The sequence below is a fragment of the Nuphar pumila genome, chromosome 16 (assembly GCF_984573655.1).
Source record: "Nuphar pumila chromosome 16, dmNupPumi1.hap1.1, whole genome shotgun sequence".
Taxonomy (NCBI): Eukaryota; Viridiplantae; Streptophyta; class Magnoliopsida; order Nymphaeales; family Nymphaeaceae; genus Nuphar; species Nuphar pumila.
The window spans coordinates 83,364,431-83,391,213 of record NC_143264.1 but is presented as its reverse complement, the minus strand read 5'-3'; the positions used below and the strand labels follow the sequence as shown (position 1 = coordinate 83,391,213).

The 26,783-nt window shown below is 41.5% G+C and overlaps 1 protein-coding gene and 1 pseudogene across 2 annotated transcripts in view; both read right to left on the bottom strand.

Annotated features, from left to right (window-relative positions):
- Nucleotides 1-18,211, bottom strand: part of LOC149813886 (autophagy-related protein 3-like) — a 32,266-nt gene extending 14,055 nt beyond the window's left edge. The window contains exons 1-4 of one of the 2 annotated variants that reach the window (XM_089990713.1): nucleotides 18,151-18,211; nucleotides 17,843-18,011; nucleotides 1,212-1,282; nucleotides 82-198 (exon numbers count right to left, since the gene is read on the bottom strand). In XM_089990713.1, the coding sequence (XP_089846839.1) occupies nucleotides 82-198; nucleotides 1,212-1,282; nucleotides 17,843-18,003 (349 nt within the window). In that variant the 5' untranslated portion in view covers nucleotides 18,004-18,011; nucleotides 18,151-18,211. Of the gene's footprint in view, nucleotides 1-81; nucleotides 199-1,211; nucleotides 1,283-17,842; nucleotides 18,038-18,150 lie in introns of both variants that reach the window. The other variant, XM_089990714.1, reaches the window with a different exon arrangement.
- A 1,760-nt stretch (nucleotides 18,212-19,971) lies between these two features.
- LOC149813885 (PLAT domain-containing protein 3 pseudogene) lies at nucleotides 19,972-20,427 on the bottom strand (annotated as a pseudogene).
- Nucleotides 20,428-26,783: the final 6,356 nt, after the last annotated feature.

Here is a 26,783-nt window from a genome sequence, read left to right as displayed (position 1 = left end):
TCCAAAATATGGTTTCACACACTACAATTTAATCAATATAATGAGCTTGAAATCTCTTATCCAAATTCATGGTTGCTGTACCTTTGGGCTGCCCATGTGTAAAAAGCCACCCATCAAAATCTTCATTTTCTGGGAGAGTGTCCTCCATTGCAGTTCCGTATTCGTCTTCAACAGACTGAACTCTACGAAGACATGGCACTGAAATAAAATTCAAACACACCAAATATCAACTTCGGCACTCCTCAATCACACTAAGAGAACATTAAAAAAGATATAGAAAAATTAATAAAAAGTGGATTAAAATAAGTCATGCAGATCTTATCATCACCTTCACTTGACAAATTCAAAAACAAAAATATGAGACAAATAGTCTAAACCATCAGAGAAGATGCACACAATGACAATAACATGAACATGCCATTTTTTGCAAGTTACACAAACTTATAGTGAAACTGCAGTTGTGATACTGAACACAATCTGGTGGAGTTGATGCAAGACACAGAAGATGCTTGCAGTAGCAATCCTCACCAAATCATCACGTTCCCAAAATTGTCGGAGACGGACACGAGCTGCTTCAATTTAGTAACTATGAAACCTAATTGCAAGAATAAGTGATGCCTAATCGGCTAGTATCAGTCAGCTAGGTGAAACTCAAGTTGTTAACCACCTGATGGGCATTCTTCAACTTGTAAAATCAATACACATATTATGTAATTTAAATGCAACATTAGACAATACATAGTCGACGAGGTTCCCTTTGAAAACTAATCAACCAACTGGATACTCGATGACACCCATAACACTTAGGTTGTAAACCCGACCATAGGGATATGTTTACAAAGTCAACTTCATTTTTCGGGCTGTGGTGAAAAACATTTGAAGTCCTAATGACCACTAGACACCTGTCATTGAAAATATCTCGAAACAAAACCCAAGTTCTAAAAAATTTTACCATTTTTACAGCTTTTCAACAAAACCCAATGTTTTGCTGCAATGTCTCTTTAAGATTATTTTATTGTTTGCAACTTTTCATGTTGCCTTAGAATCTCAGTGCATCTTTTTTTGTATATTTTCTACAATTCATTTAATCATAATCTAACCGTTATTGTGCTCTTAATAATAATTGCAATAAGAACAACAACAAGACATTATTATTTTTATTGCTATAAGATGAAAAGAAGAAATAGATATAGGTTAACAGGTTGCCGCACCATTTCGAGTAATTAAATACTGTTTCTCAGCAGGCAGGTAGGGTTTTCTCTTGCTCGGATCACCAGATTCCCTGTTCAAACAAATTACACAAGGTAAGATAATTTCAAAAATTAAACTAGAATTAAAGCAAGGGTGTTAAATGCAAAGGAACCATTGCAGTGGAAAGTCCCAGAACAAAGTCTAAGTTAAGCACTAAAGAAACTATGAATTTAGCAAAATATAAGACTACTGAACCAAGAAAATTAAGCGCTTAGGAAACTATGAATTTAGCAAAATATAAGTGATGGAGTGAGAGGGGTGTCGGCTGCGCAGCACCTGATGGCTGAATGAGATGAACCGATCCCCACGATCGGGCGATGTGCAACAATCAGGGAAACGCCACCAAAAATGATGGGCTGTGTTGTTTTCTTTTATTTCAATGGAATTCAAAATGAAAATGAGATGAATAATAAACTGAATATTGTAGAGAAAGGGGAATGAGAAACATTCAAAAGGAGAAAAGTGCATAAGGAAAAGACGGCCGATGCCAAATTCAATTTCTCTGCTCACGCAACCCTAGGAGAGGGTCTTTTAAAGTCTGCTGCTGGATCTGGGTCGTGGGTCCAGTCTGCGGCGCGAGCCGTGATTCGGGTCGTCTGCATGTTGTTGCAGGATTCGTGATGTTCGGACTGTTCCACGCCTAGAGTAGGTACGCAGGGGCACGTCCCTGCATCGCGGCACCGTACCTGTGATTGAATCGGACCCGTGGGTCCGATCGTCCATCCCCTGTGGTGGATCGGGTTTCCGAACCACACCTAGGTCATGTGGCATCGATCCAGTCGGGTCCTGCTCTGCATCATTCTCTCCTGGTTGGGAAGAAGTCGGCTCTGACGACTTGTTGTCTCCACAATAAGCATATAGATTAGACACGTTGAAAATAGGCGAAATGTGCCAATCGTCGGGCAGCTCAAGGAGGTAGGCATTCAGACCCAAGAGCGGAAGAATCTTAAAAGGACCATATTTCTTAGGACTCAACTTGTCATAGGTACCTACGGGGAACCGCTCGGGACGCAAGTAAACTCAAACTAACTGACCGACTTGAAACTGGATATCACGACGACTTTGATCTACGAAAGTTTTATAGGCCTCGTAGCTTTCAACAAGTTTGGCTCGGACCTGTATGTGGATAGCACGCATATACTCGACGACATCAAATGCGTCTGGGTCTGGGATATTGGACACAGGTGCAAGGTCAACGACATGGGTGGGTGACCGACCATAAACCACTTGGAACGGAGATTTGCCTGTAGACCGGTTGATGGAACTGTTATAGGCGAACTCGGCTTGAGGCAAAACGAGGTCCCAAGTTTTGACATTCTCCCCCACCAGACTCCGTAACAGGTTTCCTAAAGTGTGATTGACAACTTCGGTTTGGTCATCTGTTTGAGGGTGGTAAACACTACTGAACTAAAGTTTGGTCTTCAACAAGGCCCATAACGATTTCCAAAAATGGCTCATAAAACGCGTGTCACGATCTGAAGTGATCGTGTGAGGTAAACCATGAAAGTGAGCCACGTCCTTGAAATAATAGGAAGCTACTAAGGAGGCGTCAGTGGTACGCTTACACGGGACAAAAATAGCCATTTTGGAAAACCGGTCAACAACGACTAGAATTGAATCAAAACGACGCGGGGTTTTGGGGAGACCCACAATAAAATCCATGGACACATGCTCCCAGGGACGCTCCGGGATGGTTAACGGGGTATAAAGCAGGGTTACCGGAAGCGCCTAGCTAAAAGGGGAAGCGCGCTTCGGAAGCGCGAAATGTCGCGCTTCCGAAGCGTGGGGGGAAGCGTCCCCTTTTTTTGGGAAGCGTGTTTCCCTTTAATGGGAGACGCGCTTCCCTTTAATGGGAAGCGCGCTTCCCCCACGCTTCCTCCTCGCTTCCCATCACGCTTCCCCCCCCCCCCCCCCCCCACACACACACACACACGCTTCCCCTGTTTTTTTCAATTTTTTATTTTTTTCGCTTCCGAGACGCTTCCTAGGTCGCTTCCGAGACACTTCCCGAATCGGTCCTAAGTGGTCCCACGCTTCCCCGCTTCCTAAAATTTTGAAAGTGTCTCGCTTCCCGCTCCCGCTTCCCGTATCGCTTCCCGCTCCCGCTTCCTCAACTGGCAACCATGGTATAAAGACCACTATTCAGACGATGACCCTTAGACACTTGGCACACTCGACAGCTTTGAATAAACTTGACAACATCTTTGCGCATTTTGGGTCAAAAGTAGCGTTCATCTAATAGGGCGAACGTCTTATCGTGGCCAAAATGCCAAGCTAGTCCCCCTTCATGTAACTCGGAAATCAACTGAAGTCTTAGAGAGAAGTCAGGCACACATAATTTGTTACCGCGAAAGAGGTAACCGTTATGTATGCTAAATCGTGGGTCGACAGTGTGGTTGGAGGAGAGGCACCCTTCCCAGACTTGCTGGAAATCCGGATCCGTCGGGTACAACTCCTTACACTGTTCGAACCTAATGACCTGCACTGACATAGTCATCAGAAGGCTATTTTTCCTGCTAAGAGCGTCAGCTACCTTGTTCAAAGTACCAGATTGATGGCGAATCGTGAAGGTGTACTCTTGCAAGAAACTGACCCACTTGGCATGACGAGCACTCAACTTCTTCTGACTATTCAAATACTTTAACGCTTCATGATCCGTGTACAAGACAAACTCCTTATAAATAAGATAATGCCTTCAATAACGAAGGGCTTGTACAACGGCATAAAACTCAACATCATAAGTGAAATATTGGCACCTGGCTTGAGTAAGTTTTTCACTGAAGAAAGCAACGGGTTTGCGGTTCTGACTCAAGACTGCACCAATTCCCAATTTGAAGGCATCACATTCAACCTCAAAGACTGCATTAAAATCAGGAAAGGCTAAGACAGGGGGGGCACTAGTCATTTTCTCTTTGATGAGTGTGAAAGTTTTTCCCGCAGCAGATGTTCAATGGAAACTAGAACCCTTTAGGCACTCAGTGATGGGGGCCATGAGGGTGATGAAGTTCCTAACAAAACGATGGTAGAAAGTGGCTAACCCATGGAAACTACAGATTTCTCCGATAGTCTTTGGGGTATAAGCCACTCCACAATCGCACGGACTTTGGCGGGATCCGCCTTGACTGCATCAGAAGACACAATAAAACCCAAAAAACGACACTTGACATCAAAAACTCACACTTTTTTGCATTGACATACAATTTTTTCTTTCTTAAAATCTCCAAGACCTGATGCAAGTGACTCAAATGATCAGACAACGACGAGCTATAAATCAGAATGTCATCAAAGTAAACAACAACAAACTTCCCTATGCACGGATGCAACACTTGAGTCATCATATTCATGAAAGTACTCGGGGCATTTGATAACCCAAAGGGCACGACTAACCACTCAAACAACCCATCATGTGTGTTGAATGTTATTTTCTACTCATCTCCCTCTCGGATACGGATTTGGTGGTACCCACTTTTTAAATCAATTTTGGAAAAGATAGAGGCACCAGCCAACATGTCAAACATATCATCCAAGTGGGGAATGGGGAAACGGTATTTGACAGTGATGCGATTGATCGCACGACTATCGACACACATGTGCATTGTTAGAATATAGATCGGATATGGATCCAATAGAGATCCATATCCGATACAACCTCTTATACATATATGTAAAAGGGCAATTTTATACATATAAAGTTGTTTGTAACCCTATTAATGTTAACGAAGGATTAGGGGAGCATTAAGAAAACAGTGGTTGCCGATTCCAAGCAAGGACTCGAGTTCTCTCCTCTCTCCCTCTCCTTTTCCCTTTCTCGATTTATGAGACAGTTTATCATGGTATCAGAGCAGCGACAACTCTGGGTGTAACAGAGTCTTCCACGTAACGTGACAGGTTGAATCTTCCTCATCACTCTGGGCGTAACAGAGTTTTCCTTGCTGCTCCTCAGCTTCACGCCACCCTCCTGATCATTCAGACGAGTACTCTTCTGGCCATCCAATCTCGTCAGGCGCTGAGCCTTCCTCCTCGTCCTTCAGCCGAGTACATCTTCCTCCTCGTGACAAGCTAAACTCAAAGGTTGAGTTCTCCTCTAAGCAGGTCGATTTCTCGTCAGCCGTTGAGCCTTCCTCCTCGTCCTTCAGCCGAATACATCTTCCTCCACGTGACAGGCTGAACCCAAAGGCCGAGTTCTTCTCTAAGCAGGTTGATTCTTTCTTGTTTCTTGTTTCACGATTCAAGTTTCTTGTTTTCCCTTCATACACGATCTCCCAATTCTCCAATCTTGATTCCTCTTTAGCCGGGTCGAACCCAAAAAGGTTGAGTCCTCTTCGAAGGGCCAAGTTTTTCAGTCAAGGTCTGCTACTACTCCTTTTACTGGCCGCGTCCCTTGATCCACATTTTTCTAGCCTAATACCAGTCGAGTCCTTCTTGTTCGTGAATTTGCTCACGCCTCCTCCTTCCTTTAATACCAGCTGAGTCCTTCCTGTTCGCTTGCTCAAAGATTGCAAATGGATACTTCAGCTAATCAAGGTCTTTCCTCCAACTTCCCGGGGCAGCTAACTTCTGAAAAGCTAAACACAAACAATTATTTGACTTGGAAGAGACAGATTACTTCTTTCATTCGCAATCAAGACCTTTCAAGTCATTTGGATGGCTTCACTCCACCACCTGCAGAATTCATCACACAAGAAACAAAAGAAGATAGTGGTTTGTCCAACATCATTCGTAATCCTGCATTTGTTGGTTGGATGAAGCACGATCAAGCTCTCGTCGCGTACATCACTTCCACATTATCACAAGAAGTATTGATTTCTATTCCTGATGATTGCACAGCCAAGGTGTTATATCTTAAGCGTGAATTTCAACTTCTAAAAAGGGAGACAATGGCCATTATTGAATTTTTAAATCAAGTCAAGAGCATCACAAATCAATTATCCATTGTTGGATATCCAATATCAGATAAAAAAAAGTGTAGCAAACATTGAATGCCCTAGGACTAGAGTATCACGTTCTTGTGACTTCTTTATTGTGCTTGCTGACGTTACCTAGTTTTGAAGATTTACGTGTTAAACTGTTCCAGTACGAGATATCCTTGAAAAGCATCTTTGATACCCCAGCAGGGCAATCATTCATACATGATGTTCTTGCCACAGGGATAACTGTTGATCATATACAAGAAGGGTGTGGCAGAGGTAAGGGAGCACAAGTTCAGAGTGGTCGTGGTTTGTTACCTACACCAAATGTCACTCCCAGCCAGTCAAGGAATGTTCTCACGTGCTACCAGTGCAACAAGCGTGGCCAACTGCTGGTTCAATCCTCAAAATGCTCAAAACCGCAATAGAATACAAAATAATAGAAATGTTGCTACATCAGGATTTGCGGGTACCTTTCGGGTCAGTGATGATGCTAAGGATCTTCTCTTGTCTGTTATGGCTAACCTGAACTTGAAACAGAATGATGATGGAATATGGTATGTAGACTCAGGGGGAGCAGCTCATGTCGCTGGCAATGCAGGTAAGTTCTTTACTTTGATCCTCTATTTTGGTAAGTCTAATATTGTAACTGGAAACTCCGCATGTGTATAACTGTTTAGTTATACACTGTCGGTCCCAAGCCCGGATAAAGGAGGAGGGTTGCGGTAGGCCAGGGACAGCCAGCATAAAAATTTAGTCACACCCTATGAATTATGAACCAATATGAAAATTTAGTTGGGGCGTTCCCTACTGAGCGATGCGTTGTACTCTATAGGCCCGAAGGCAGTGATAAATGGGCAAGGGTTGCTAAGTCGTTGCCCAGAAGAGACGTGTCACACCGGCGCCCGGGTGTGGTGTCAAATAGGCAAGGGTTCCCTTAATTTATTGGACGGGTCGAGGTAAAGAAGATAGTTCAAGACCATAAAATTAGGTTAGTCAATTGGAATATAGGGTCTTTAACTGGTAAGTTGGTAGAGTTAGTAGATGTTATGTGTAGGAGAAAATTTGATATTTTATGTCTACAAGAGACCAAATGGGTAGGTGAAAAGCAAAAGTGATAGAACCTTGGGGATATAAGATTTGGTATACAGGAATAAATAGGAATAGGAATGGAGTAGGGATTGTTATTAGTCGTGAGTTTATAGATAATGTAGTTGAGGTCCGTAGAAAGGGTGATAGGATTTTACTTATTAAATTAGTATTAGGTACGGATATTATTAATATTATTAGTGTTTATGCACCTCAAGTAGGTTTAGATGATTCCATTAAGCGTCAATTTTGGAAAGATTTAGATGGAGTAGTACAAGAGATAGCTTATGGAGAAAAGCTTTTTTCATTGGCGGTGACCTGAATGGACATGTAGGCATTAGTAGGGATGGATTTGAGAGTATCCATAGAGGCTATGGTATAGGAAAACGAAAGTGGTGAAAGGATTTTAGATTTTGGTTTGTCCTATGATATGATCTTAGCAAACACTTGGTTTAGGAAGAGGGAGTCTCACCTAATAACATTTAAAAGTAGGGTTAATACGAGTCAGATAGATTTTTTCCTACTTAGAAAGAGAGATAGGGATTGTTGCATCGATTATAAGGTTATACCGGGAGAAAGTGTAGCTACACAACATAGAGTCTTAATTTTAGATCTTAGAATTAGAAAATGCCGCAAAAGAGATAGACATAGGATAGATCCTAGAATTAAGTGGTGGGCACTGAAAGGAGCTAAACAAGGAATGTTTGTAGAGCAGGTAGTTAAGGAAGCTGATTGGTGTTTCGAGGAGGATTCAGAATCAGTGTGGAATAAGATAGCGGGTGGCGTGAGAAAGGTGGCTAAGGAGGTATTGGGTGAGGCTAAAGGCGATGCACCGCTAGGTAAGGATACATCATGGTAGAACGGGGATGTCAAATTAGCTATTAAGGTTAAAAGAGTGTTATAAAAATCTAAGTAAGAGTCTTGATAATGAGATTTTGGAGAAGTATATGATAGCAAAGAAGGAAACTAAAAAAGTAGTTCGAAACGCGATGGATAAGGTATATAAGGAGGTTTATGACAAGTTAGATACCAAAGAGGGCGAGAAGGATATTTATAGGCTTGCAAAGATGAGAGATAGGAAATCGAGGGATCTGAGTATGGTTAGATGTATCAAAGATGAAACGCAAAGGGTTTTAGTCAAAGATGAGGAGATTAAAGAGAGATGGAAAGATTATTTTGATAAGCTATTTAATGGAAGTCATGCTCAGGATCTTGAAGACTTCTCCATTCTTTTTCATGAGATGAATCGTGACTTCATGAGCAAGATTCAAAAGAAAGAAATTGCAGAGGCTTTGAAGAAAATGAAATCAAGAAGGGCAGTTGGCCCAGATGGTGTACCTATCGAGGCTTGGAAATGCTTGGGTGAGAAAGGTTTAGAATGGTTGACAAATCTTTTTAACAAGATTTGGCAGACAAATAAGATGCCTAATGAGTGAAGGAAGAGTACTTTGGTGCCTCAATATAAGAATAAGGGTGATATACAAGATTGCACAAACTATCGTGGTATAAAACTCATGAATCATACTATGAAACTTTGGGAGAGGGTGATTGAGTATAGGTTGAGGAAGGTTGTCATGATATCGGAGAATCAATTTGGTTTTATGCCTGGAAGATCAACTATGGAAGCTATACATCTTTTTAGACAACTTATTGAGAGATATAGAGAGCGGAACAAAGATTTGCATATGGTTTTTATTGATTTGGAGAAGGCATACGATAGAGTACATAGGGATGTTCTCTGGTGGACAATGATGAAGAAAGGTGTTTCTCTCAAGTACATTAGTATAATTAAAGATACGTATGAAGGAGTAGTGACAACCAATTTTCCTATAACGGTTGGGTTACATCAAGGATATGCATTAAGCCATTTCCTATTTGCTATAGTGATGGATAAGCTTACGAGATCAATTCAAGAAAATGTGTCGTGGTGTATGTTGTTTGCTAATGATATTTTTTGATTCATGAGTCTAGAGTTGGGGTTAATGCTAAGTTAAAATTATGGAGACAGACATTGGAAGCAAGAGGTTTTAAGTTGAGTAAGAGTAAGACAGAATATATGGAATGTCGGTTTAGTAAGCAACGAAATAGTGATGGGAGTGTAGTGAAACTTGGTGAGCAAGAAATACCGGTGGATGACTGTTTCAAATATTTGGGATCTATCATTCAAAAGTATAGAGAAATTGATGGAGATGTAAATCACAGGATAAAGGTTGGGTGGATGAAATGGAAAAGTACAACTGGAGTGTTGTGCGATCATAGAATGCCATTGCGGTTGAAGGGAAAGTTTTATAGGACGACAATTAGGCCTGCTTTACTATATGGTACATAATGTTGGGCTGCCAAGAGACATCATATTCAAAAAATGAGTGTAGCTGAGATGTGTATGCTTAGATGGATGTGTGGAAATACAATAAAAGATAAGATTCGAAACGAGGAGATATGTAAGAAGGTAGGCGTTGCATCCATTGAAAATAAGATGAGAGATAATCGTTTACGGTGGTTTGGACATATTCGGTAAAGGCCTAATGATGCTCCAGTTAGAAGGATGGAGAAATGGGAAAATATATTAGTTAAAAGAGGTCGGGGTAGGCCTAAGAAGACTTGGATGGAGATGATAGGAAAGGATATGAATGCTTTGAACCTCACCGAGGACATGGCATTGGATAGAAATGATTGGAGGAGAAGGATTCATATGAAAGACCCAGAATGATTTTCTTTTTTGGTTTATATCGCCGACCCCAATTGTTTTGGGATGAAGGCGTAGTTGTTGTTGTAATATTGTAACCGGAGATGGGACTCACCACCCCATTTCAAACGTAGGCAACATTCTCATCCCTTTGTCTGAATCTTCATCCATTCCTCTATCCAACGTTGTTCATGCACCAAATATAAAGAAAAATATTGTCTCTGTTTTTAAGCTTATTGATTCTACCAATTCTTCTGTTGAACTCACTCCTACTTCTGTCTTTGTCAGTGACCTTCAAACGAAGAAGATGTTCGCTAAAGGAGAGCGACGTGGAAACATGTATATCTTCAATGAAGATCCTGCCTCCAGTGTTCTGAAGCCTCCCAAGTCCGATTACACTTCTAAAAGTATTCTAAGTATATCCCAATGTAATAAGCCAGAAATTTGGCATTCCCGTCTTGGTCATTGTAGTCAAGTCTTTATTGAAAAACTAGTGTCCAATAGATTTCTTCCAGAGTCTTTTTCTCCTTCATTGAAGAATAAAATGTATTCCAGTTGTCAGGTCTGCAAAAGTCATGTACTTCCTTTTCATCAAATAAATAAAAGAGCCTCCATGCCTTTCAAGATAATATGTTTTGATGTTTGGGGCCCAGCCCCCAATCCTTCTTCTTCTGGAAGTAAATATTATGTATCCTTTATTGACAGTTTTTCTCGTTTTACTTGGATATTCTTTATGAAACACAAATCAGAGGTTTTTCTCATCTTTCGTCGTTTTCATGCCTACGTTAAAACCCAATTCTCTCAAAACATCCAGATTCTCCAATGCGATGGAGGTGGTGAGTATTCTTCCAAAAAAAATAGATTTTCTCCAAGATAATGGGATACATCGTAGAGTTTCTTGTCTGTACACTCCACAACAAAATGGAATTGCTGAACATAAGCACAGACACATTGTAGAAAGTGCAATGAGCATGATGCATGGTTCTAATGTGCCTATTAGTCTTTGGACAGAAGCCTTTCATACTGCCACTCATGTGATAAATCGTCTTCCTATGCCTATTCTTGAAAATCAGTCTCCCTATTATGTTCTCTTTTGTGACCATCCTGATTATGATGAGTTACGAGTTTTTGGATGCATATGTTATGTTCACATTGATAGATCCATAAGAACTAAATTTCAAGACAAAACCTCTATATGCCAGTTTGTAGGTTATACAGATGAACACAAGGGTTACAGGTGCTATGATCCTACCAATAGAAAGATCAGAATTTTCAGAAATGTTATTTTTGATGAAAATAGTTTTTTGGGAAACAAAGCAGATCACAATCATGAACATATTGACACCAATGATAATTGGTATGATCCATGACTCAGTGTTGAACTTATTTCACAGGCTGGGGTTTATACCACTTTGACTCCTGAAAGCATCAATCATGAGACAGTTTCAGATGGGGCATCAAAGACAGAATGTCTGAGATACAAAGGAAATGTCTATACCAAGAGACCCAAAGAGCGAACGGATATGCCTACTGGAGAACATGTGGCATTTTCCAATGACAGAGAGGCATTAAGAAGATCAGGCAGGATAAGGCATCCTATTGAAAAGTGGGTGAGTTATGATAATTTTTCAATGGATTTTCAGATTTTTCTATCCAAGAAATGGATTGAAGCAATGAATGAGGAAATCAAGGCACTCCATGAGTGCCAAACATGGGAGATAGTTGGGCGTCCTTCAGATAAAAATGTTGTTGGCTCAAAATGAGTTTATAAGATTAAATATAAGCTGGATGGTAGCATTGACGTTACAAAGCACGTCTTGTTGCCAAAGGTTTTACACAAGAATACGGTCAAGATTATGAGGAGACTTTTAGCCCAGTGGTAAAAATGGAAACTATTCGTATCATTCTTGGTCTGGCAATTCAACATGGATGGACCCTTAGTCAGCTTGATGTTAAAAATGCATTCCTGCATGGGGATTTAAAGGAAGAAGTCTACATGGAGCAGCCTCAAGGTTATGCAGAGGGAGATCCAAAGGCATATGTATGCAAATTAACCAGAGCATTGTATGGCTTAAAGCAAGCCTCCAGATCATGGTTTGAAAGTTTCTCCTTAAAAATTCAGAACCACAGTTTCATCCATTCCCAACTAGATCATTCTCTATTCATATATAAGGATGATACCACTATGGTTTTCTTACTTATATATGTTGATGATATTGTGATCACTGGCAATGCTCCAGACCACATTCAGCAAATTAAGGTGCTTCTAAGTATGTGATTCAAGATGAAAGACCTTGGGGAACTGAGATATTTCCTTGGTGTAGAGGTGGCCAGGCAGGATGGAAAAATGTCATTAACCCAACACAAATACACCATTGATCTTCTAGCCAAAGCAGGAATGACAGATTGCAAACCTTTGCCTACACCCAGCATTGTCAATCAAAAGCTCAGCATTTGTGATGGAGAGTTGTATCATGATGCAAGCAAGTACCGCAGTACAGTGGGCATGTTACAGTACCTCACTTTTACCAAACCAAACATAGTATACTCTGTAAATCAAGTATCTCAGTTCATGCATGAACCGAAAACTGGTCACATGAATGTCGTCAAACGTATTCTTCGTTATCTAAAAGGCACGGTGGGTGATGGACTCACATATGTTCAGTCTTCATGGGGGACACCAAAACATGATATATTGGCATACACAGATGCAGACTGGGCAGGGAACCCAGATGAAAAGAGATTTGTTTAAGGTTACTGTGTTTTTATTGGAAAAAATTGTGTCTCATGGAGCAGCAGAAAACAGAAGGTTGTAGCAAGATCTAGCACCGAGGCATAGTATAGATCTATGGCAGTTGTTACAGCTGAAGTGACCTGGATTAGACATCTACTTACAGAAATGGGAGAGAGTGTCTCAAGTTTAACTCTTATGTGTGATAATAGAAGTGCCATACAAATTGCGATCAATCTTGTTCATCACAGTCGAACTAAACATATTGAGATCGACCAACATTTCATCAGACAAAAGATAGCAGACAAAGAGACTGAACCAGTTTATGTATCGTCAGAAGACCAAGTCGTTGATGCGTTCACAAAAGGTCTCACAAGTAACTATTTCTGGTATCTGAAGAACAAGTTGCACATGGTTTACTCCCATGCACAACTTGAGGGAGGGTATTAGAATATAAATAGGATATGGATCCAATAGAGATCCATATCCGATACAGCCTCTTATACATGTGTTTCTTGTAAAGGGCAATTTTGTACATATAAAGTTGTTTGTAACCCTATTAATGTTAGGGAAGGATTAGTGCAGCATTAAGAAAACAGTGGCTGCTGATTCCAAGCAAGGACTCGAGTTTTCTCCTCTCTCCCTCTCCTTTTCCCTTTCTCGATTTATGAGACAGTTTATCATGCATAGACCCATCTTTCTTAGGAGTGAGCAAGGCGGGTACGGCACAAGGGCTTACACTCTCACGAATAAAACCCTTTTGCAGTAATTCTTGAACCTGCCTCAACAACTCGGCATGTTCAGATGGGTTCATGCGATACGCAGGGAGGTTAGGGAGACTCGATCCCGGGACAAAATCAATGGCGTGCTGCACCGCCCTCATCGAAGGCAGACCCTCAGGAAGGTCATCTGGCATGATGTCGCGAAACTCCTCAACGAGGGGGCCGATGTCCGCGAGAACAGACAAAGACGTATTCATCAACGGCTTAGCCACCAAGGCATAATAATAGCCATCCTCCTGACACTGGCTAAAGAAAGACCGATAAGAGAGACCTGCGAGCCTGTGAACTCGCTCAGGCTTATCCACAGTGGGGAAACCGGTCTCCTTAATAAGGAGAAGGAGTATTTTATGACCCTTAAAAATAAAAGAGTATGTATTCCCACGGCCATCATGAATGGTCTTGCGATCAAACTGCCATAGACGACCCAGAAGGATGTGACACGCACTCATAGGGGCTACATCACACCACACCACACCTCATCGTGGTAATGCTCCCCCATAGAGAACCGAACTAGACAATGCTGGGTAATGGGAACCTCGTTTCCTCTCTTAAACCATGCTATTTTGTAAGGTTGGGACCATTTTTCCATGTTCAGGTTTAGGGTAGACACGACACTCTCGGACACCATATTCTCACATGCTCCGGTATCAATGATAACATCACATGCATGACCCTCACAGTTGCACTGGGTTATAAAAATGTTGTTCTGCAACCATTTTCCCGGGGTCGACTCTCGGGGTGCGGTCAAAATATGGCGAATGGACAATAAATGTTCGACGTTGCCGTCGAACTCTACGACTTCCCTCTCATCCTCTTCCTCAACCAATGACTCACCCTCACTCTCGCTATCAGATGTTGATTCAACAATACCCTCGACAAGATGGGCATTCTTGCTCATGGTGGGACACTTAGACGCGACATGTCCTAACTCCTGGCACCTAAAACAATGAAGGGTCGACTCACTAGGTTTGACTTTGGATCTGGTATTGTATGTAGGTCCGAACTGGTCGAGTTTACTAGGATCTACTCTAGGGGTGGGCTTTGAGTCTTCCTTTCTAGGAGAGCTCGCTCCCCGGGTTGAGAAACTCGACTTGGGTCGACTGGACTGGTCACTACGGGAATTCCTATATTTTTGCCTCCTCTTCAATTTTTCCTCGACATTCATGGCATAATTGCTTGCCTAATCTAATGTCTCGACTGTGACACAACTAAAATCGTCAAAAATAACAGGACGGAGACCAGAAATATACCTCGTGACCTGCTGGCTGGCAGTCTCCTCGATCTGCACTCGTAGGGAAAGACAATGGAACTCAACAGTGTACTCTGCCACGGTTCGGGTGCCTTAACGCAGGGTCAGGTACTCCTTGTAGGCTCGCTCGGCGTGGTCTGAAGGCACGAACTTTGACTGCATCTCCTCCCATGACTGTACGCGCTCTAGCCCCTGCCGCTCTCTCGACCTTTGCAGCTCAACCCACCATGTTTGTGCTAGGCCTCTCAGCTGAGTAGACACGACGGTGCTCAGCGACAGTGTGGTTGTCGAAGAAGAATTGTACGGCATAAGACCAGTCGAAGAACTGCTCCGCATCGAACTGTCCTGCGAATTCCGGAAGGTCCAGCTTCACTCCGTAGGTGGAGGGGTACTCTGGCGCTCTCTGTTGACGGGTCTCCGCCATTCCTACAGGATACTCGTTCCAGAATGCAACATCATCCATCACTGCTTCATCGCCCTCTTCTCGGTACTTCTCGCCTGGATGTTGGTGCTGACGAACTCCAATGGTGCGTGGTCGGCGCTTAGGTCGCGCCGGTCCCTGCTGGTTCTGTCTCGGTCTAGCTTGCCCGTGGGCAGGAGCCATCTGTGGCACCAGTATGACAGGAGGTCCTACAAAAGGTGGACGGACTTGCAGGGTATCGGGCTCTAGGTTATGGGTTGGATTAGGGTAGAGGTAGTGGATCGGGTATGATATGGGGCTCTGGATTGGGAATGGGTTAATTGGTTGGTTCAAGTTTGGGTTTTGATAAGGGTATTGGGTCTGGTTTGGATAGTATTGAGATGATTCACCCGATTGGATCTGGATCGGGCCAAGTCCTAAACTACTCGTCGGACCCAGAATGGGATAGGTAGAATCATGGATCGAGTGGTGATGTAAGGAGGCCTGGTTCGAACTCGATCCTTGATCCATAACAGGATGGGTCTGGTTTTGACCCAACTCAAATTCAAACTGGAGCTCCGTCCGAGTCCGATATGGGTTTGGGTCGATATGGGATCTATTTTGGGGTTCAAAAGTAGCGGGTTGGGTCGTATTCGGAGTGAACTGCGAACCGAACCCAACTAGGTAGGCTGGGTATGGGGTTGCTAGATTCGAACCCGCTCCCGGGAACCCAAAGGGTGGTCCTCGGTAGCCGGGTCTGGACCTGATTAATAAGGGTTCTTGACCGGACCCTGAGGGTTTAGGTCCGATCCATAGGGGATCAATCTCCTTAGCTTGCGGGTGGGTTGCGATTGAGCTCTCGCGCGCAGGTGCTGGGAGGTTCGACAGACCCACCTCGGCCCGGGCTGACGCTGGCGTGCCGATCGCTTGATTCGGCGTCCCGCTCAGGCCACGCAAGTCGTGCCCGGCCTGCAGCCCCTGCTGCATGGGTCGGTGCCAGGCCTGCGCACCCAGGCTGACGCTGGGGGGTCCTTCTCCTTCCACCCGAGTAGCAGTCACGCCCAGGGTCAACGTCGATACTCCCTGCTGGAGCATGACGTGGTTGGCTTCCCTGCACAGATCCCACCCAGTGTTTTTCGGTTGCACGGCAGGCTGACGGGCTTGTTGGGCTGGGTCGAATGTCGCAGCTTCGACGAGGACGACAGCACCGTCGCCCACTCCCGTATCCATTTGTTGTGTAGACGTCGTGTGCAGCTCCGCCGGCAACTCGATCTTCGCGACCCGATTCTCGATCCCATCTAGTCGTTTTGATATGCTTGCCACGTCACGGTTGATACGCAGCATGTTTGCTTGCATTTTTGTCATCATTTCCATCATCCACAACATCGGATCTTCGTTGTCGGCTTCCTCCCGCTCTTTTCCACTCGTCGGATCGTTCCTCGCCTCTTGAACCATGTCGCTGACGAAGGAGGGAACGCTGGGCTCTGATACCACTTTGATGCAGTGGGAGGGGTGTCAGTTGCGCAGCACCTGATGGTTGAATGAGATGAACCGATCCCCACGATCGGGCGATGTGCAACAATAGGGGAAACGCCACCCAAAATGATGGGATGTGTTGTTTTCTTTTATTTCAATGGAATTCAAAATGAACAATGAGATGAATAATAAACTGAATACTGTAGAGAAAGGGGAATGAGAAACATTCAAAAGGAGAAAACTGCTGAAGGAAAAGACGGCTGCTGCCAAATTCAATATTCTCTGCCCACGCAACCCTAGGAGAGGGTCTTTTAAAGTCTGCTGCTGGATCTGGGTTGCGGGTCCAGTCTCGGACCCGAGTCATGATCCGGGTCGTCTGCATGTTGCTGCAGGATCCGTGATGTCCCGACTGTTCTGCGCCTGGAGTAGGTATGCAGGGACATGTCCCTGCATCGCGGCACCGTACCTGTGATCGGATCGGACCCGTGTGTCCGATCGTCCATCCCCTGTGGTGGATCGGGTTTCCGGGCCACACCTGGGTCACGTGGCATCGATCCAGTCGGGTCCTGCTCTGCATCAATAAGACTACTGAACCAAGAAAATTTAGCAAATGACTCCTTACATCTAACAACACACCATGTCGCTAACAAGTCTTTTTTTGTCAAAGTGGAGTAACTGATCTTAACTTTGAGCTGAGGTTAATGTGGATGACATCCACATCACAACTATAATAAATAAATAAAAGTGTCAACAACACCAAAAGTCCAACCTACACAGCGTACACTTATGCATGAAATCATAAACAGGAATAATCATCACCATCACGAACCATCTACGCTATTTTCTATAACATCGCCTAATTTCATCTATGCACGAAAAAATCAACAGGAATTCACTTCAAATTGTAACAATACCAGCCCAAAGCATTAGATTTTCCGGTATTTAGCAGAAAAACTAAATAAACTACATAAATTAGTAAATCAATAGCCGAATAAACACCCCCGATCAATTCAAGCTCAACAAACTAACATCCAATAACAAAAACTCTCCATAAAAACACGATAATTAAATGAAAACAAGCACATCTATCCAGCAAAAAAATCAATACGAATTTCGAATTCTAATAATATAAACCCAAACAGATCAGAATTCCATCATTGAGGAGAATAAGCATCCTCGATCGATTCGAACTCGTAAACGAAACTCGCGAATCGAAAACGAAGAAGAATACAAACATCGAATGGCCAAACAACAGGAGAAACGAGGAGTACCACGACCAAGTGGGGCATTTCGAGACGAGATTGTCGCCGGCGACGACGAACTCCTCGACGCTGAGTACGCCCTTCTCTCTGAAGGCCGAGACCGTCCTCGGACCCGTGACCCTCTCCACCGCCCCCTTGAACGCCTCGTGGATCCTCTGGGACAGCACCATTCTTTCCCCTGAAAACCCGATAAAGAAAGAAACCCTAGAAATCCAGAAAAGATAGGAGAAAACAGGCCTCGATGAAGATGAACCAAGAACAAGCGAAACCCCCCAAAATAACGAAACGAGAACGGATTTCAAGGGGAAGAAACTCACGATGGGGCGGGGATGAGATCGTCGAGACTCTTCCTTTTCGTTGGGTTCGATTTCGATCCTCTCTTTTGGCTTCAACACGTAGGTTTAATAATTTAACCGGCGAGATCCGTCCCTTAGATGACACATCACAGAGACACGACATTTTAACTGCATGTTTTTTGAGACACGGTAGAAGACGTATAGATTACTTTCTATTAATTTCAACAATTTTCATATACGTGTCTATGTGGCGTTGATGGGTCGATTCGAGCGCTACGAGCACGTCAGGGAGATACCGGCTTTGGTATGCGAGTTTGGATTTGATCCATAACAGAAAGAACCATGCAGGCCCATATGAGATCCATGTTTATGCAGTAGCAACGGATCGAGTTTGTCTAAATATCCAATTAATCAGGTTTGATAAAGCAGGTGCCATCAGATTTAATACTCGTATTAGAATTCAGTATACAGCTTTTGCATGTCAATCAAAATCTTAGGGATATCAGACCCGAATAATTAATCAGATTTAGATTCAGTGTCACACCTTTTTGTTTTTCATCCAACTCCAAATCTGAATTCAAGCCCAATTAAGTTGTGTTTGGGAAGAGGGTTGGAGGATGCTTGGGAGATGGAATGCATGGGATCGTGAATTTAGGCTAGGATTCAGGAGATTACAAATTCTTACTTTTATCCTTTTTTTTAATTCCTTTCACAGTGAAGAGTATTTATAACTCCTTACTTTGAAAGGATTCCAGTGAGTAGATATCAAAAGACGTTCACCTCCGGTGAGTAGTTACCGAAAGACAGTCACCTCTCTCTCGTCTTAGTTGTTTCATATTCACTTGGATCTAGATAACCCAAATCCCACACAATGGTCGGGTAATGGATTTGGATCAGAAACAATATTGATTCCATAACATCAATGCATCCTATTTGGATTTGTTGTCATACATGGACTTAGAATCTGTATATAAAAATCCATACTTAGGTTTAATATCAATCAGATATTTTTTTTTGTCAAATTTAACTGAATAGACTCGTATTCATTTGGATATTTGACTTATATCTAAATTCTTTGGCAATTAGATATATTTTTTTCAAATATAATTGAATTAACTCTTTCAATTGAATATCTGACATATACTTAAATTTTTTGTGTTCTTAATACTGGGAGAAAAATGAATTGGACTTATTTAATTGGTTTGAACCTAAGTTTTGTTTTTTATATGGATTTAGATTTACATATTCAAAGTGTTTTGGATTAAAATCATTCTTTGGAATGAGATATATGGTTGGATTTATATCTAATCCTATTCATCACTAGCTTATAGATGCAAGTTTTATGGCCATTATTATTAGGAAGCTTGAGGTTGATGCTTGGGTGAGCCTAACAAATTAGATAGTTGATGGCAATGATAAACAATCTTTATGAAGATGTTGAAAATGGTCCATATTCACTCTCATCTACACTCCCAACACCATTCTCATCTTCCAAAACAGTGTTCCAAACACCTGTGGGTATTAATTACACTCTCATTGAATACCATCTTCACACCCATTTCCTCCCATCTCGGGCACCCGATTTGATCAAGAACCGATCCAGGTAATCTAAATACCATTTAGAATTATTTATTTTTGCACATTTATAAATTTTTAACTTAGCCGGGGAATGAGTCGGATATTTGAAAACAAAATTCTAAATGAGACTATAAATCTAAGGAAATTTCTCTCGTGCATCCGTGCTTAAAGGATAAAATACTCGAAAAAAAAAGAGTAGAGAGAGAGAGACACAAAGTCACATCATCATGATGATAACGATGGATCATGGATGGATGATCATGCTCATGATGAAAATGATGACGATGATCCATCATGAGCATTAGGGCCATAGAAGATGGACTTCCCAGCTGGGTCGGTGGTGATGCCGCAACCATCGATGAGTGAGGTGAGGAGGAAGGGAGGGGCTTCCAAGGAGAGCCACTGGTGGACGTAGAAGGTGGTCTGGCTGCAACCCAGGTGGGGCCCCGTGGACGTCACCTCCACGTACTCGCAGAACCAGCCGGGGCGCTGCCCCGTGCCGTCGGACGTGAGGTTGAGGTAGCAGATCGGACGGTCCAGGCACCTCCCCCTCCCGCTGAAGATGTCCAGATTGCCGCGCTCGAAGTAATCGTGGCCGTCCACCATACGCCCCCACGTCTCCATGTCCGCCACGTAGACTCCAAGGCCGTCGGATGAATCGGAGACGGTGAGGGATATCTTGGAGTCGGTATCCGCCTTCATTATGGACCCGGTTCTCATGTATACGGTATAGACACATTCGTCGTTCTGTCACAACCATACATACATATACTTTCATCGATGATGATGATGAAGAAAAATAACATTAAACATGATAAGCATACATACTGTTGTGATGATGATTGTAAAAGTGATGCTAGATGATGGGTAATTAGTGTTGTGTTGTCATGATCATCGGTGAAAGGACATGATGGCAAACAGGATGGATGGTAGCTAGGATTTGATGAGAATGCATGGCAGTCATGGTGCTGATTATGATTGTGTTTGTCACGGACATGGACAACGGTGATGATGGTGATGGTGATGATGATGATGATACTTACAGAGCCACCGGAAGCCGCATCCACAATGAGGATGAAGAGCAGAGCAGCCAAAAAGTAGCGAATCTGAGCCATTTATCTTTTCCCACTTTTTGATAATTGAGAGAGAGAGAGAGAGTGATGACAGTGTGGGATGGTGATACGGGCTTTTATAAAGGGTTGCTGTAAAAAAAAAACTATGAAATAATCAGCCAAATCTGAATCCAGATCCAACTTGCTTAAAATCTGACATTTATATTATTTGGATTTGGATTTTGGTGTGATTCAATTTTCTTCGAATTCAAACATATATAGATTCAAGCATGTAGCATTGGTCTCAGTGGAGAGGTCCTAGCCTCAAAGTTTTATGCTGTCATCAGGTATGACAGGCTGAGCCAGCGCGACCAGGAATTCGTGCCCGGTGCGGTTTCTTCGGGTTTTAAATCCAACAAAAACTTGGATTCGAAAGCAAAACATTCATGTACTGAATTCGGAGACAGATCTCATTTTGTTTAAGTAAAAGTTAGGTCTAAACCCGCTTGGTCAGGTTGGTTCGACTCACAAGCGATCCTAACGTTCAAGAACGGGTCAATTGTTTGTTTAGTTGACGTGCTTTTCTGCTTTGTTGAATGAGCAATTCACAAAAAGCTAATTAACTTATTAGCTATTTACAAAAAATTGCCTAATGTTTCAGCTATTGCTTTCAGCCGTCTTCTTTGAATTTCATTTAGGGGTCAACCTTTTGTCCGTAAATCTAAATATGTGCCTAGTATTTTTCAAATTCCAAATATGAGCCTTTATTTTACTGGAAACTGTCAAATAAAGGCCTGCATTTGTTTCTCTCCTTTAACTTAGCTAAAATCACAATCCAAATTACAATAGTGACCTTCAGCATTGAGAATTCAAACTGTTTCCTTTCTCTTTTCTTACAAGGATGAATGAATACTTTTCAATTTTCAAGGGACAACACAAGAAAACAAAAGGGAATCACGTTCTTCCAAGGTGATAGATATTGACCTGTCCTTATTTTGACTGTTTTCATCAAAAGTTTGACAGGTATTTGAAATTTCAGAAATGTGAGCTCATATTTGAAATTAAGGGCAAAAGGTTGTCCCTTAAATGGAAGTTTTCCTATAAGTTATGCTTGAAAGACGGGCATAAAAATCATTCAGCAGACCTTTATTCCCTTAAAAAAAAATGACTAAATTGTTTTTTATTATTCGTAATGAGCTGCTTAATTAAAAAATGGACAAACATGTTATTATACACCTCTAGGGGGTTTTATTTGAAATGTGTTCATATAAGTTGGTGGCTGTTGGTATAGCAAGCTGGAAACTATGATAAATCCAAAATATGACAAGCTATGATAATCTGAACTTGCATGGGATAGAGTCAGACGACCTAAAGAAGAAAGAGGGACTTGGAGTAAAACCTTTGAGAGAGGATAATTCGGCATGTTTAGCTAACCGAGGTTGGGATATCATTCAAAAATATCCAAACCCTTGGGTCCAGTTGATGTATGCAAAATACCTTCAGAGGACCTCATAGTGGTTTCCTAAATACAACAAAATAGGATCTCATGGCTGGCGAAGTTTCATTTTGGTGTGCAGTTTGTTCTGGCGATTAGGGGATGGTGAGGGTGTTGGTGTTCATAAAAACCAGAATCAGAATGTAAAAGCAAGAATACATACTGGTAAACACCATGAATGAAATGAGCATTGGCGCAGGTGCACGGCGTCTACCAGTATGTATTCTTGCTTTTACATTTTGGTTCTAGTTTCTATGAACGCCAACATTGGGTTATGAGCGCACGATGAGCGCAAACTGTCAAGTTGATGGTGAGCGGGACCCAAACTCAAATGAGAGATAGAGGACACCTTGGTTGTTCTCATCAAGCAACCATGCCTCAATTTATAGTGGGAGGTGAGTGGAGGTTACATACACGGCATTATGTGAACCCGTTACACGCCATATTAAATGTGAGCCCTTTATATTCACGTAACCCTCTCCCCACTAATTCTTCAATAATGCTCCACTAAAACTTTCATTAGTGTCTTGTGTCAAACCTGGTCACATTTAGAGCTGGACCCGATTTAAAATATCCAACACAGGGGACCTCATTCTGGCTGGATTCATGGCTTCACCACACATCATTGTTTGAGCATCTAAACATGCCAATCTCAAAAACATTAGTTATATATTTGCTCTCGATTACAATTGCTGATATGTTTTCTTCTTAACATGTTAATCAAGAAGATCTTCATGCACATATCTTGCATTTTATTGTGAATGTAAGGTTGTATTGCTATGGAGAGTATCAGTTCTCTTTGTGAAGAAGAAGGATGGATCTATGAGATTATGCATAGATTGTCGAATGCTGAATCAGGCAGCGGTTAAAATTAAGTATCCACTACCTCGCATCGAAGACTTGTTCGATCAAATGTAAAAGGCAAAAATATTCTAAAAAATTGACCTCAGATCTAGGTGTCACCAACTTAGAATTAAGGACGATGATATCTCAAAGACAACATTTTGAATAAGGTATGAACATTACGAGTTTGTAGTGATATCGTTCGAACTCATAAATACTCCCAACATATTTATGAATTTAATGAACTGGGTATTTAGACTATACTTGGATACTTTTGTGATCGGCTTCATTGACGATATACTAATATATTTAGAAAGCATGGAGCAACATCGGAACCATTTGAGAATTGTGTCGGAGACTCTTAAGAAACATTAGTTGTTCGCTAAATTCTCTACGTGTGAATTATAGTTTGAGAATGTCATATTCTTAGGCCATGTCATATCAAGAGATGGAGTATCGGTAGACTCAGCTAAGGTAACTACATTTTCATAGTTATGTCATGAATAATGTAGATAAAACAATAAAAGTATCATGATAATTGGTGTCAAATGTTAGGTTGAAGTTGTATTGAACTGGAAACAACCGAAAAATATGAGCGACATTAGTAGTTTTCTTGGTTTGGCAGGCTATTATCGAAGGTTCATTCAGGACTTTTTGTGGATCGCCCTGCCTATGACCAAACTTTTTAGAAAAAGGATAAACTTTGAATGGACCGATATGTGCGATGAGAGCTTCCAAACCCTGAAGAAGAGGCTTACAACTGCTCTCGTTCTGACCTTACCATCTGGTTAGGATGGTTTTGTGGTGTATTTAGATGCATCAGGTACAGGGTTAGGATGCATTTTAATGCAAAATGGCAAAGTTATAGCATATGCATCTCGTCAACTAAAGATCCATGAGCGGAATTATCCAACTCATGATCTGAAACTGACAGTCGTAGTATTTGCTCTAAAGATATGGCAACATTATTTGTATGAAGAACAATTCGAGGTATTTACAGATCATAAAAGTCTTAAATACCTATTATCACAGAAGGAGTTAAATATGCAACAACAGTGTTGGTTGGAGTTCCTAAAGGACTATGATTTTACTATTTCCTATCATCTGAAAAAAGCAAACGTCGTAATAGATTCTCTTAGCCCCAAAGCAGACTGCACTTTGTCCAGTTTAGTGGCAAATGGATGAAAATTGATCAAATAATTTACTGACTGACAGTCATTCGGAGACAAATTGGGAATCATCAAGCTATCTAATGTGGACTCGATGAACACCAATCCATGATCCAAGATCCAAACGGATCTTAACACGCGCAGAAGCTTTCACGAAGATGAGTTCAAATAGGATTCAAGGAAATAGGAATTTCGGGACATGTGCACTCTGTTTCGATAGAGGCGGTCCAAAAAAAAAATAGTGCATGATTCACACACCTTTTCAATGAATCTGAAATCACTGGATTCTGATCAGAGGTGTTTGTTCCATAGACTTGAGACTGGGACGGACAAACATATCTTTAATATACTTCCAGACTCCGTACATAGTTTGTTCGAAGGGGTTTTTTACCCTTCAAACACTAGAGTTTGTGAAAACTACCAACTGAGAAAATGTAGGCCAGATCCAGACCTTTTAAAGAACTAAGATTTGGATTTTTCTGAGTTTTCTATAAGTCACTACAAATTTTTGAATTTTTTAAATGGTAGGTGATAATGACAAACAAATTAAATTTCCAACTATTCAATAGTAGTAAAAAGATTGATATTTTGGCGATACCTAAATGAGGATTCAACTATAACTTTAAACACGAAAGTTTTAGATCTAAGTTTTAGCTTTTCACAGAATCAAACAAATTGAATTTTTATGCAGAGAATCCTCAGATAATTAAAAAATACTAAACACCTTCAAGTGTGTTATGAACTAAATAGGTGACAGTGAACTCCTATCAGACAAAAATCATATCAACACTTTTCAAGGATGCATAAGGTTGATTCATGCAATGACCTCAACTACAAAGTTGTAGATGATCGTCTTAGATTTCTGAGAAGCTAAAGAACGCCAGAAACCGACTAGTATCGAGACCAATACAATCATTTCTTTAGAGATGTCTCTCATAACTCAGAATTCGGGTTTGACAGAAAACCAAGTTATATAATAACGAAAAGGAAAGAACAAGTGAACCAACAAATTTTTTATCTGGATGAAGATGACCATGGAACGTCGTTGGGAAGCAACCGACACTGAACTAAATGTTTTTTAGGAACAGTAGAATCAATTCATAACATAAAATACCTCTAATCATTCAATCAAAAAAACACCAAATAACCTATTGCAACTTGCAAGCAATATGCTATGAGAGAAACAAAACACATATGATAAAATAACGAAAATGAAAGAACAAGTGGACCAACGATTTTTTTATCCGGATGAAGATGACCATGGGATGTCGTTGAGAAGCAACCGACACTGAACTAAAACACCATGAACTGCAGCTTGAACACCCAACAATGACGAACCCAAGTGATTACACAGCAACACGTCAAGGTCGATTTTCATCAAAGGAATTCTAAAAAAAACTCACAAACTCGAGCTTTCCACCAGCAAAAGGGCTCGATGTTGTCAACGAGAAACTTGTTAGGGATTTTAGCAGCTTAGCCGAGCTGAATCACACAAAATGGTAAACAACAAACTTATAAGGCAATATCTTAGCTTTTCAACAAGTTAAACATCATGTAATTTGGAATGGTATATAAGAAGATACAGCCACAATACTGAAACTGTCTTCACCCTTCAAACACTTCTTCTCCACCAAGAAAATTTTGAAATTTCCATAACTAAAGTCACCCCTTGGTTGACCTCCCTTCATTAATAGACTTGGATCTTAGAGAAGAGCCACATTAAAGCGGAAAATGGCATTTCTAAGAATAGTACAACCCACAATTTTGACTAGGTTATTTTTAGCCAAGGTTCATTAAGTGACCAACAACCATATTGACTTGGACTAGTCAAGATTAAAATTTGAATGGAGACCAAAATGGTCCACTCTAAATGATGCCAACTAGGGTTCCATTGAAATGGATCGAGATTCGGATCCAGATTGAGCAACAAATTGGATCCTGCAAAAAAAAACAATTACGAAGAATAAAGAACTACCTATGATCCTCATACACCATATGTTGCCAAAAAAGAATACTATAGGGCACCAGAACTATCTGGATTCATAGAATTTGGCTCAAAAAAATAAATAAAAAAAGATTACATGAAATAAAGATTGCCGACAAAATATCGAAAAATATGATTCCATGAAGACGCAATGGAATCGAAGCATAAAAGTACAATCTTTGAGAAAGATATAAAATATCTCAGATATTACAACACGATATTAAAAATGGATCTAGGTACGCAGCGATCCAATTGGACCCAAATGGTCATGCTTAATTGGATCTGCCATGGATCACATGTTGGATTGAATCATGGGAATTGGATTTGGATCCAATTCGTCTTCAAAGCTTGAATCTTCAGGATGCTCTGCATCATTCCCCTTGGGTCGAAAGGCTTCATCCTCAGAGCCTTGATCTTCTCATGCGAAGCTCCATAATCCTTGTAAATATTCAAAATAAAAATCAACGCAGAGTCTGTCCACAGGAAAAATAAATGTACTATGCAATATAGACAACATCAGATATATACTTAAA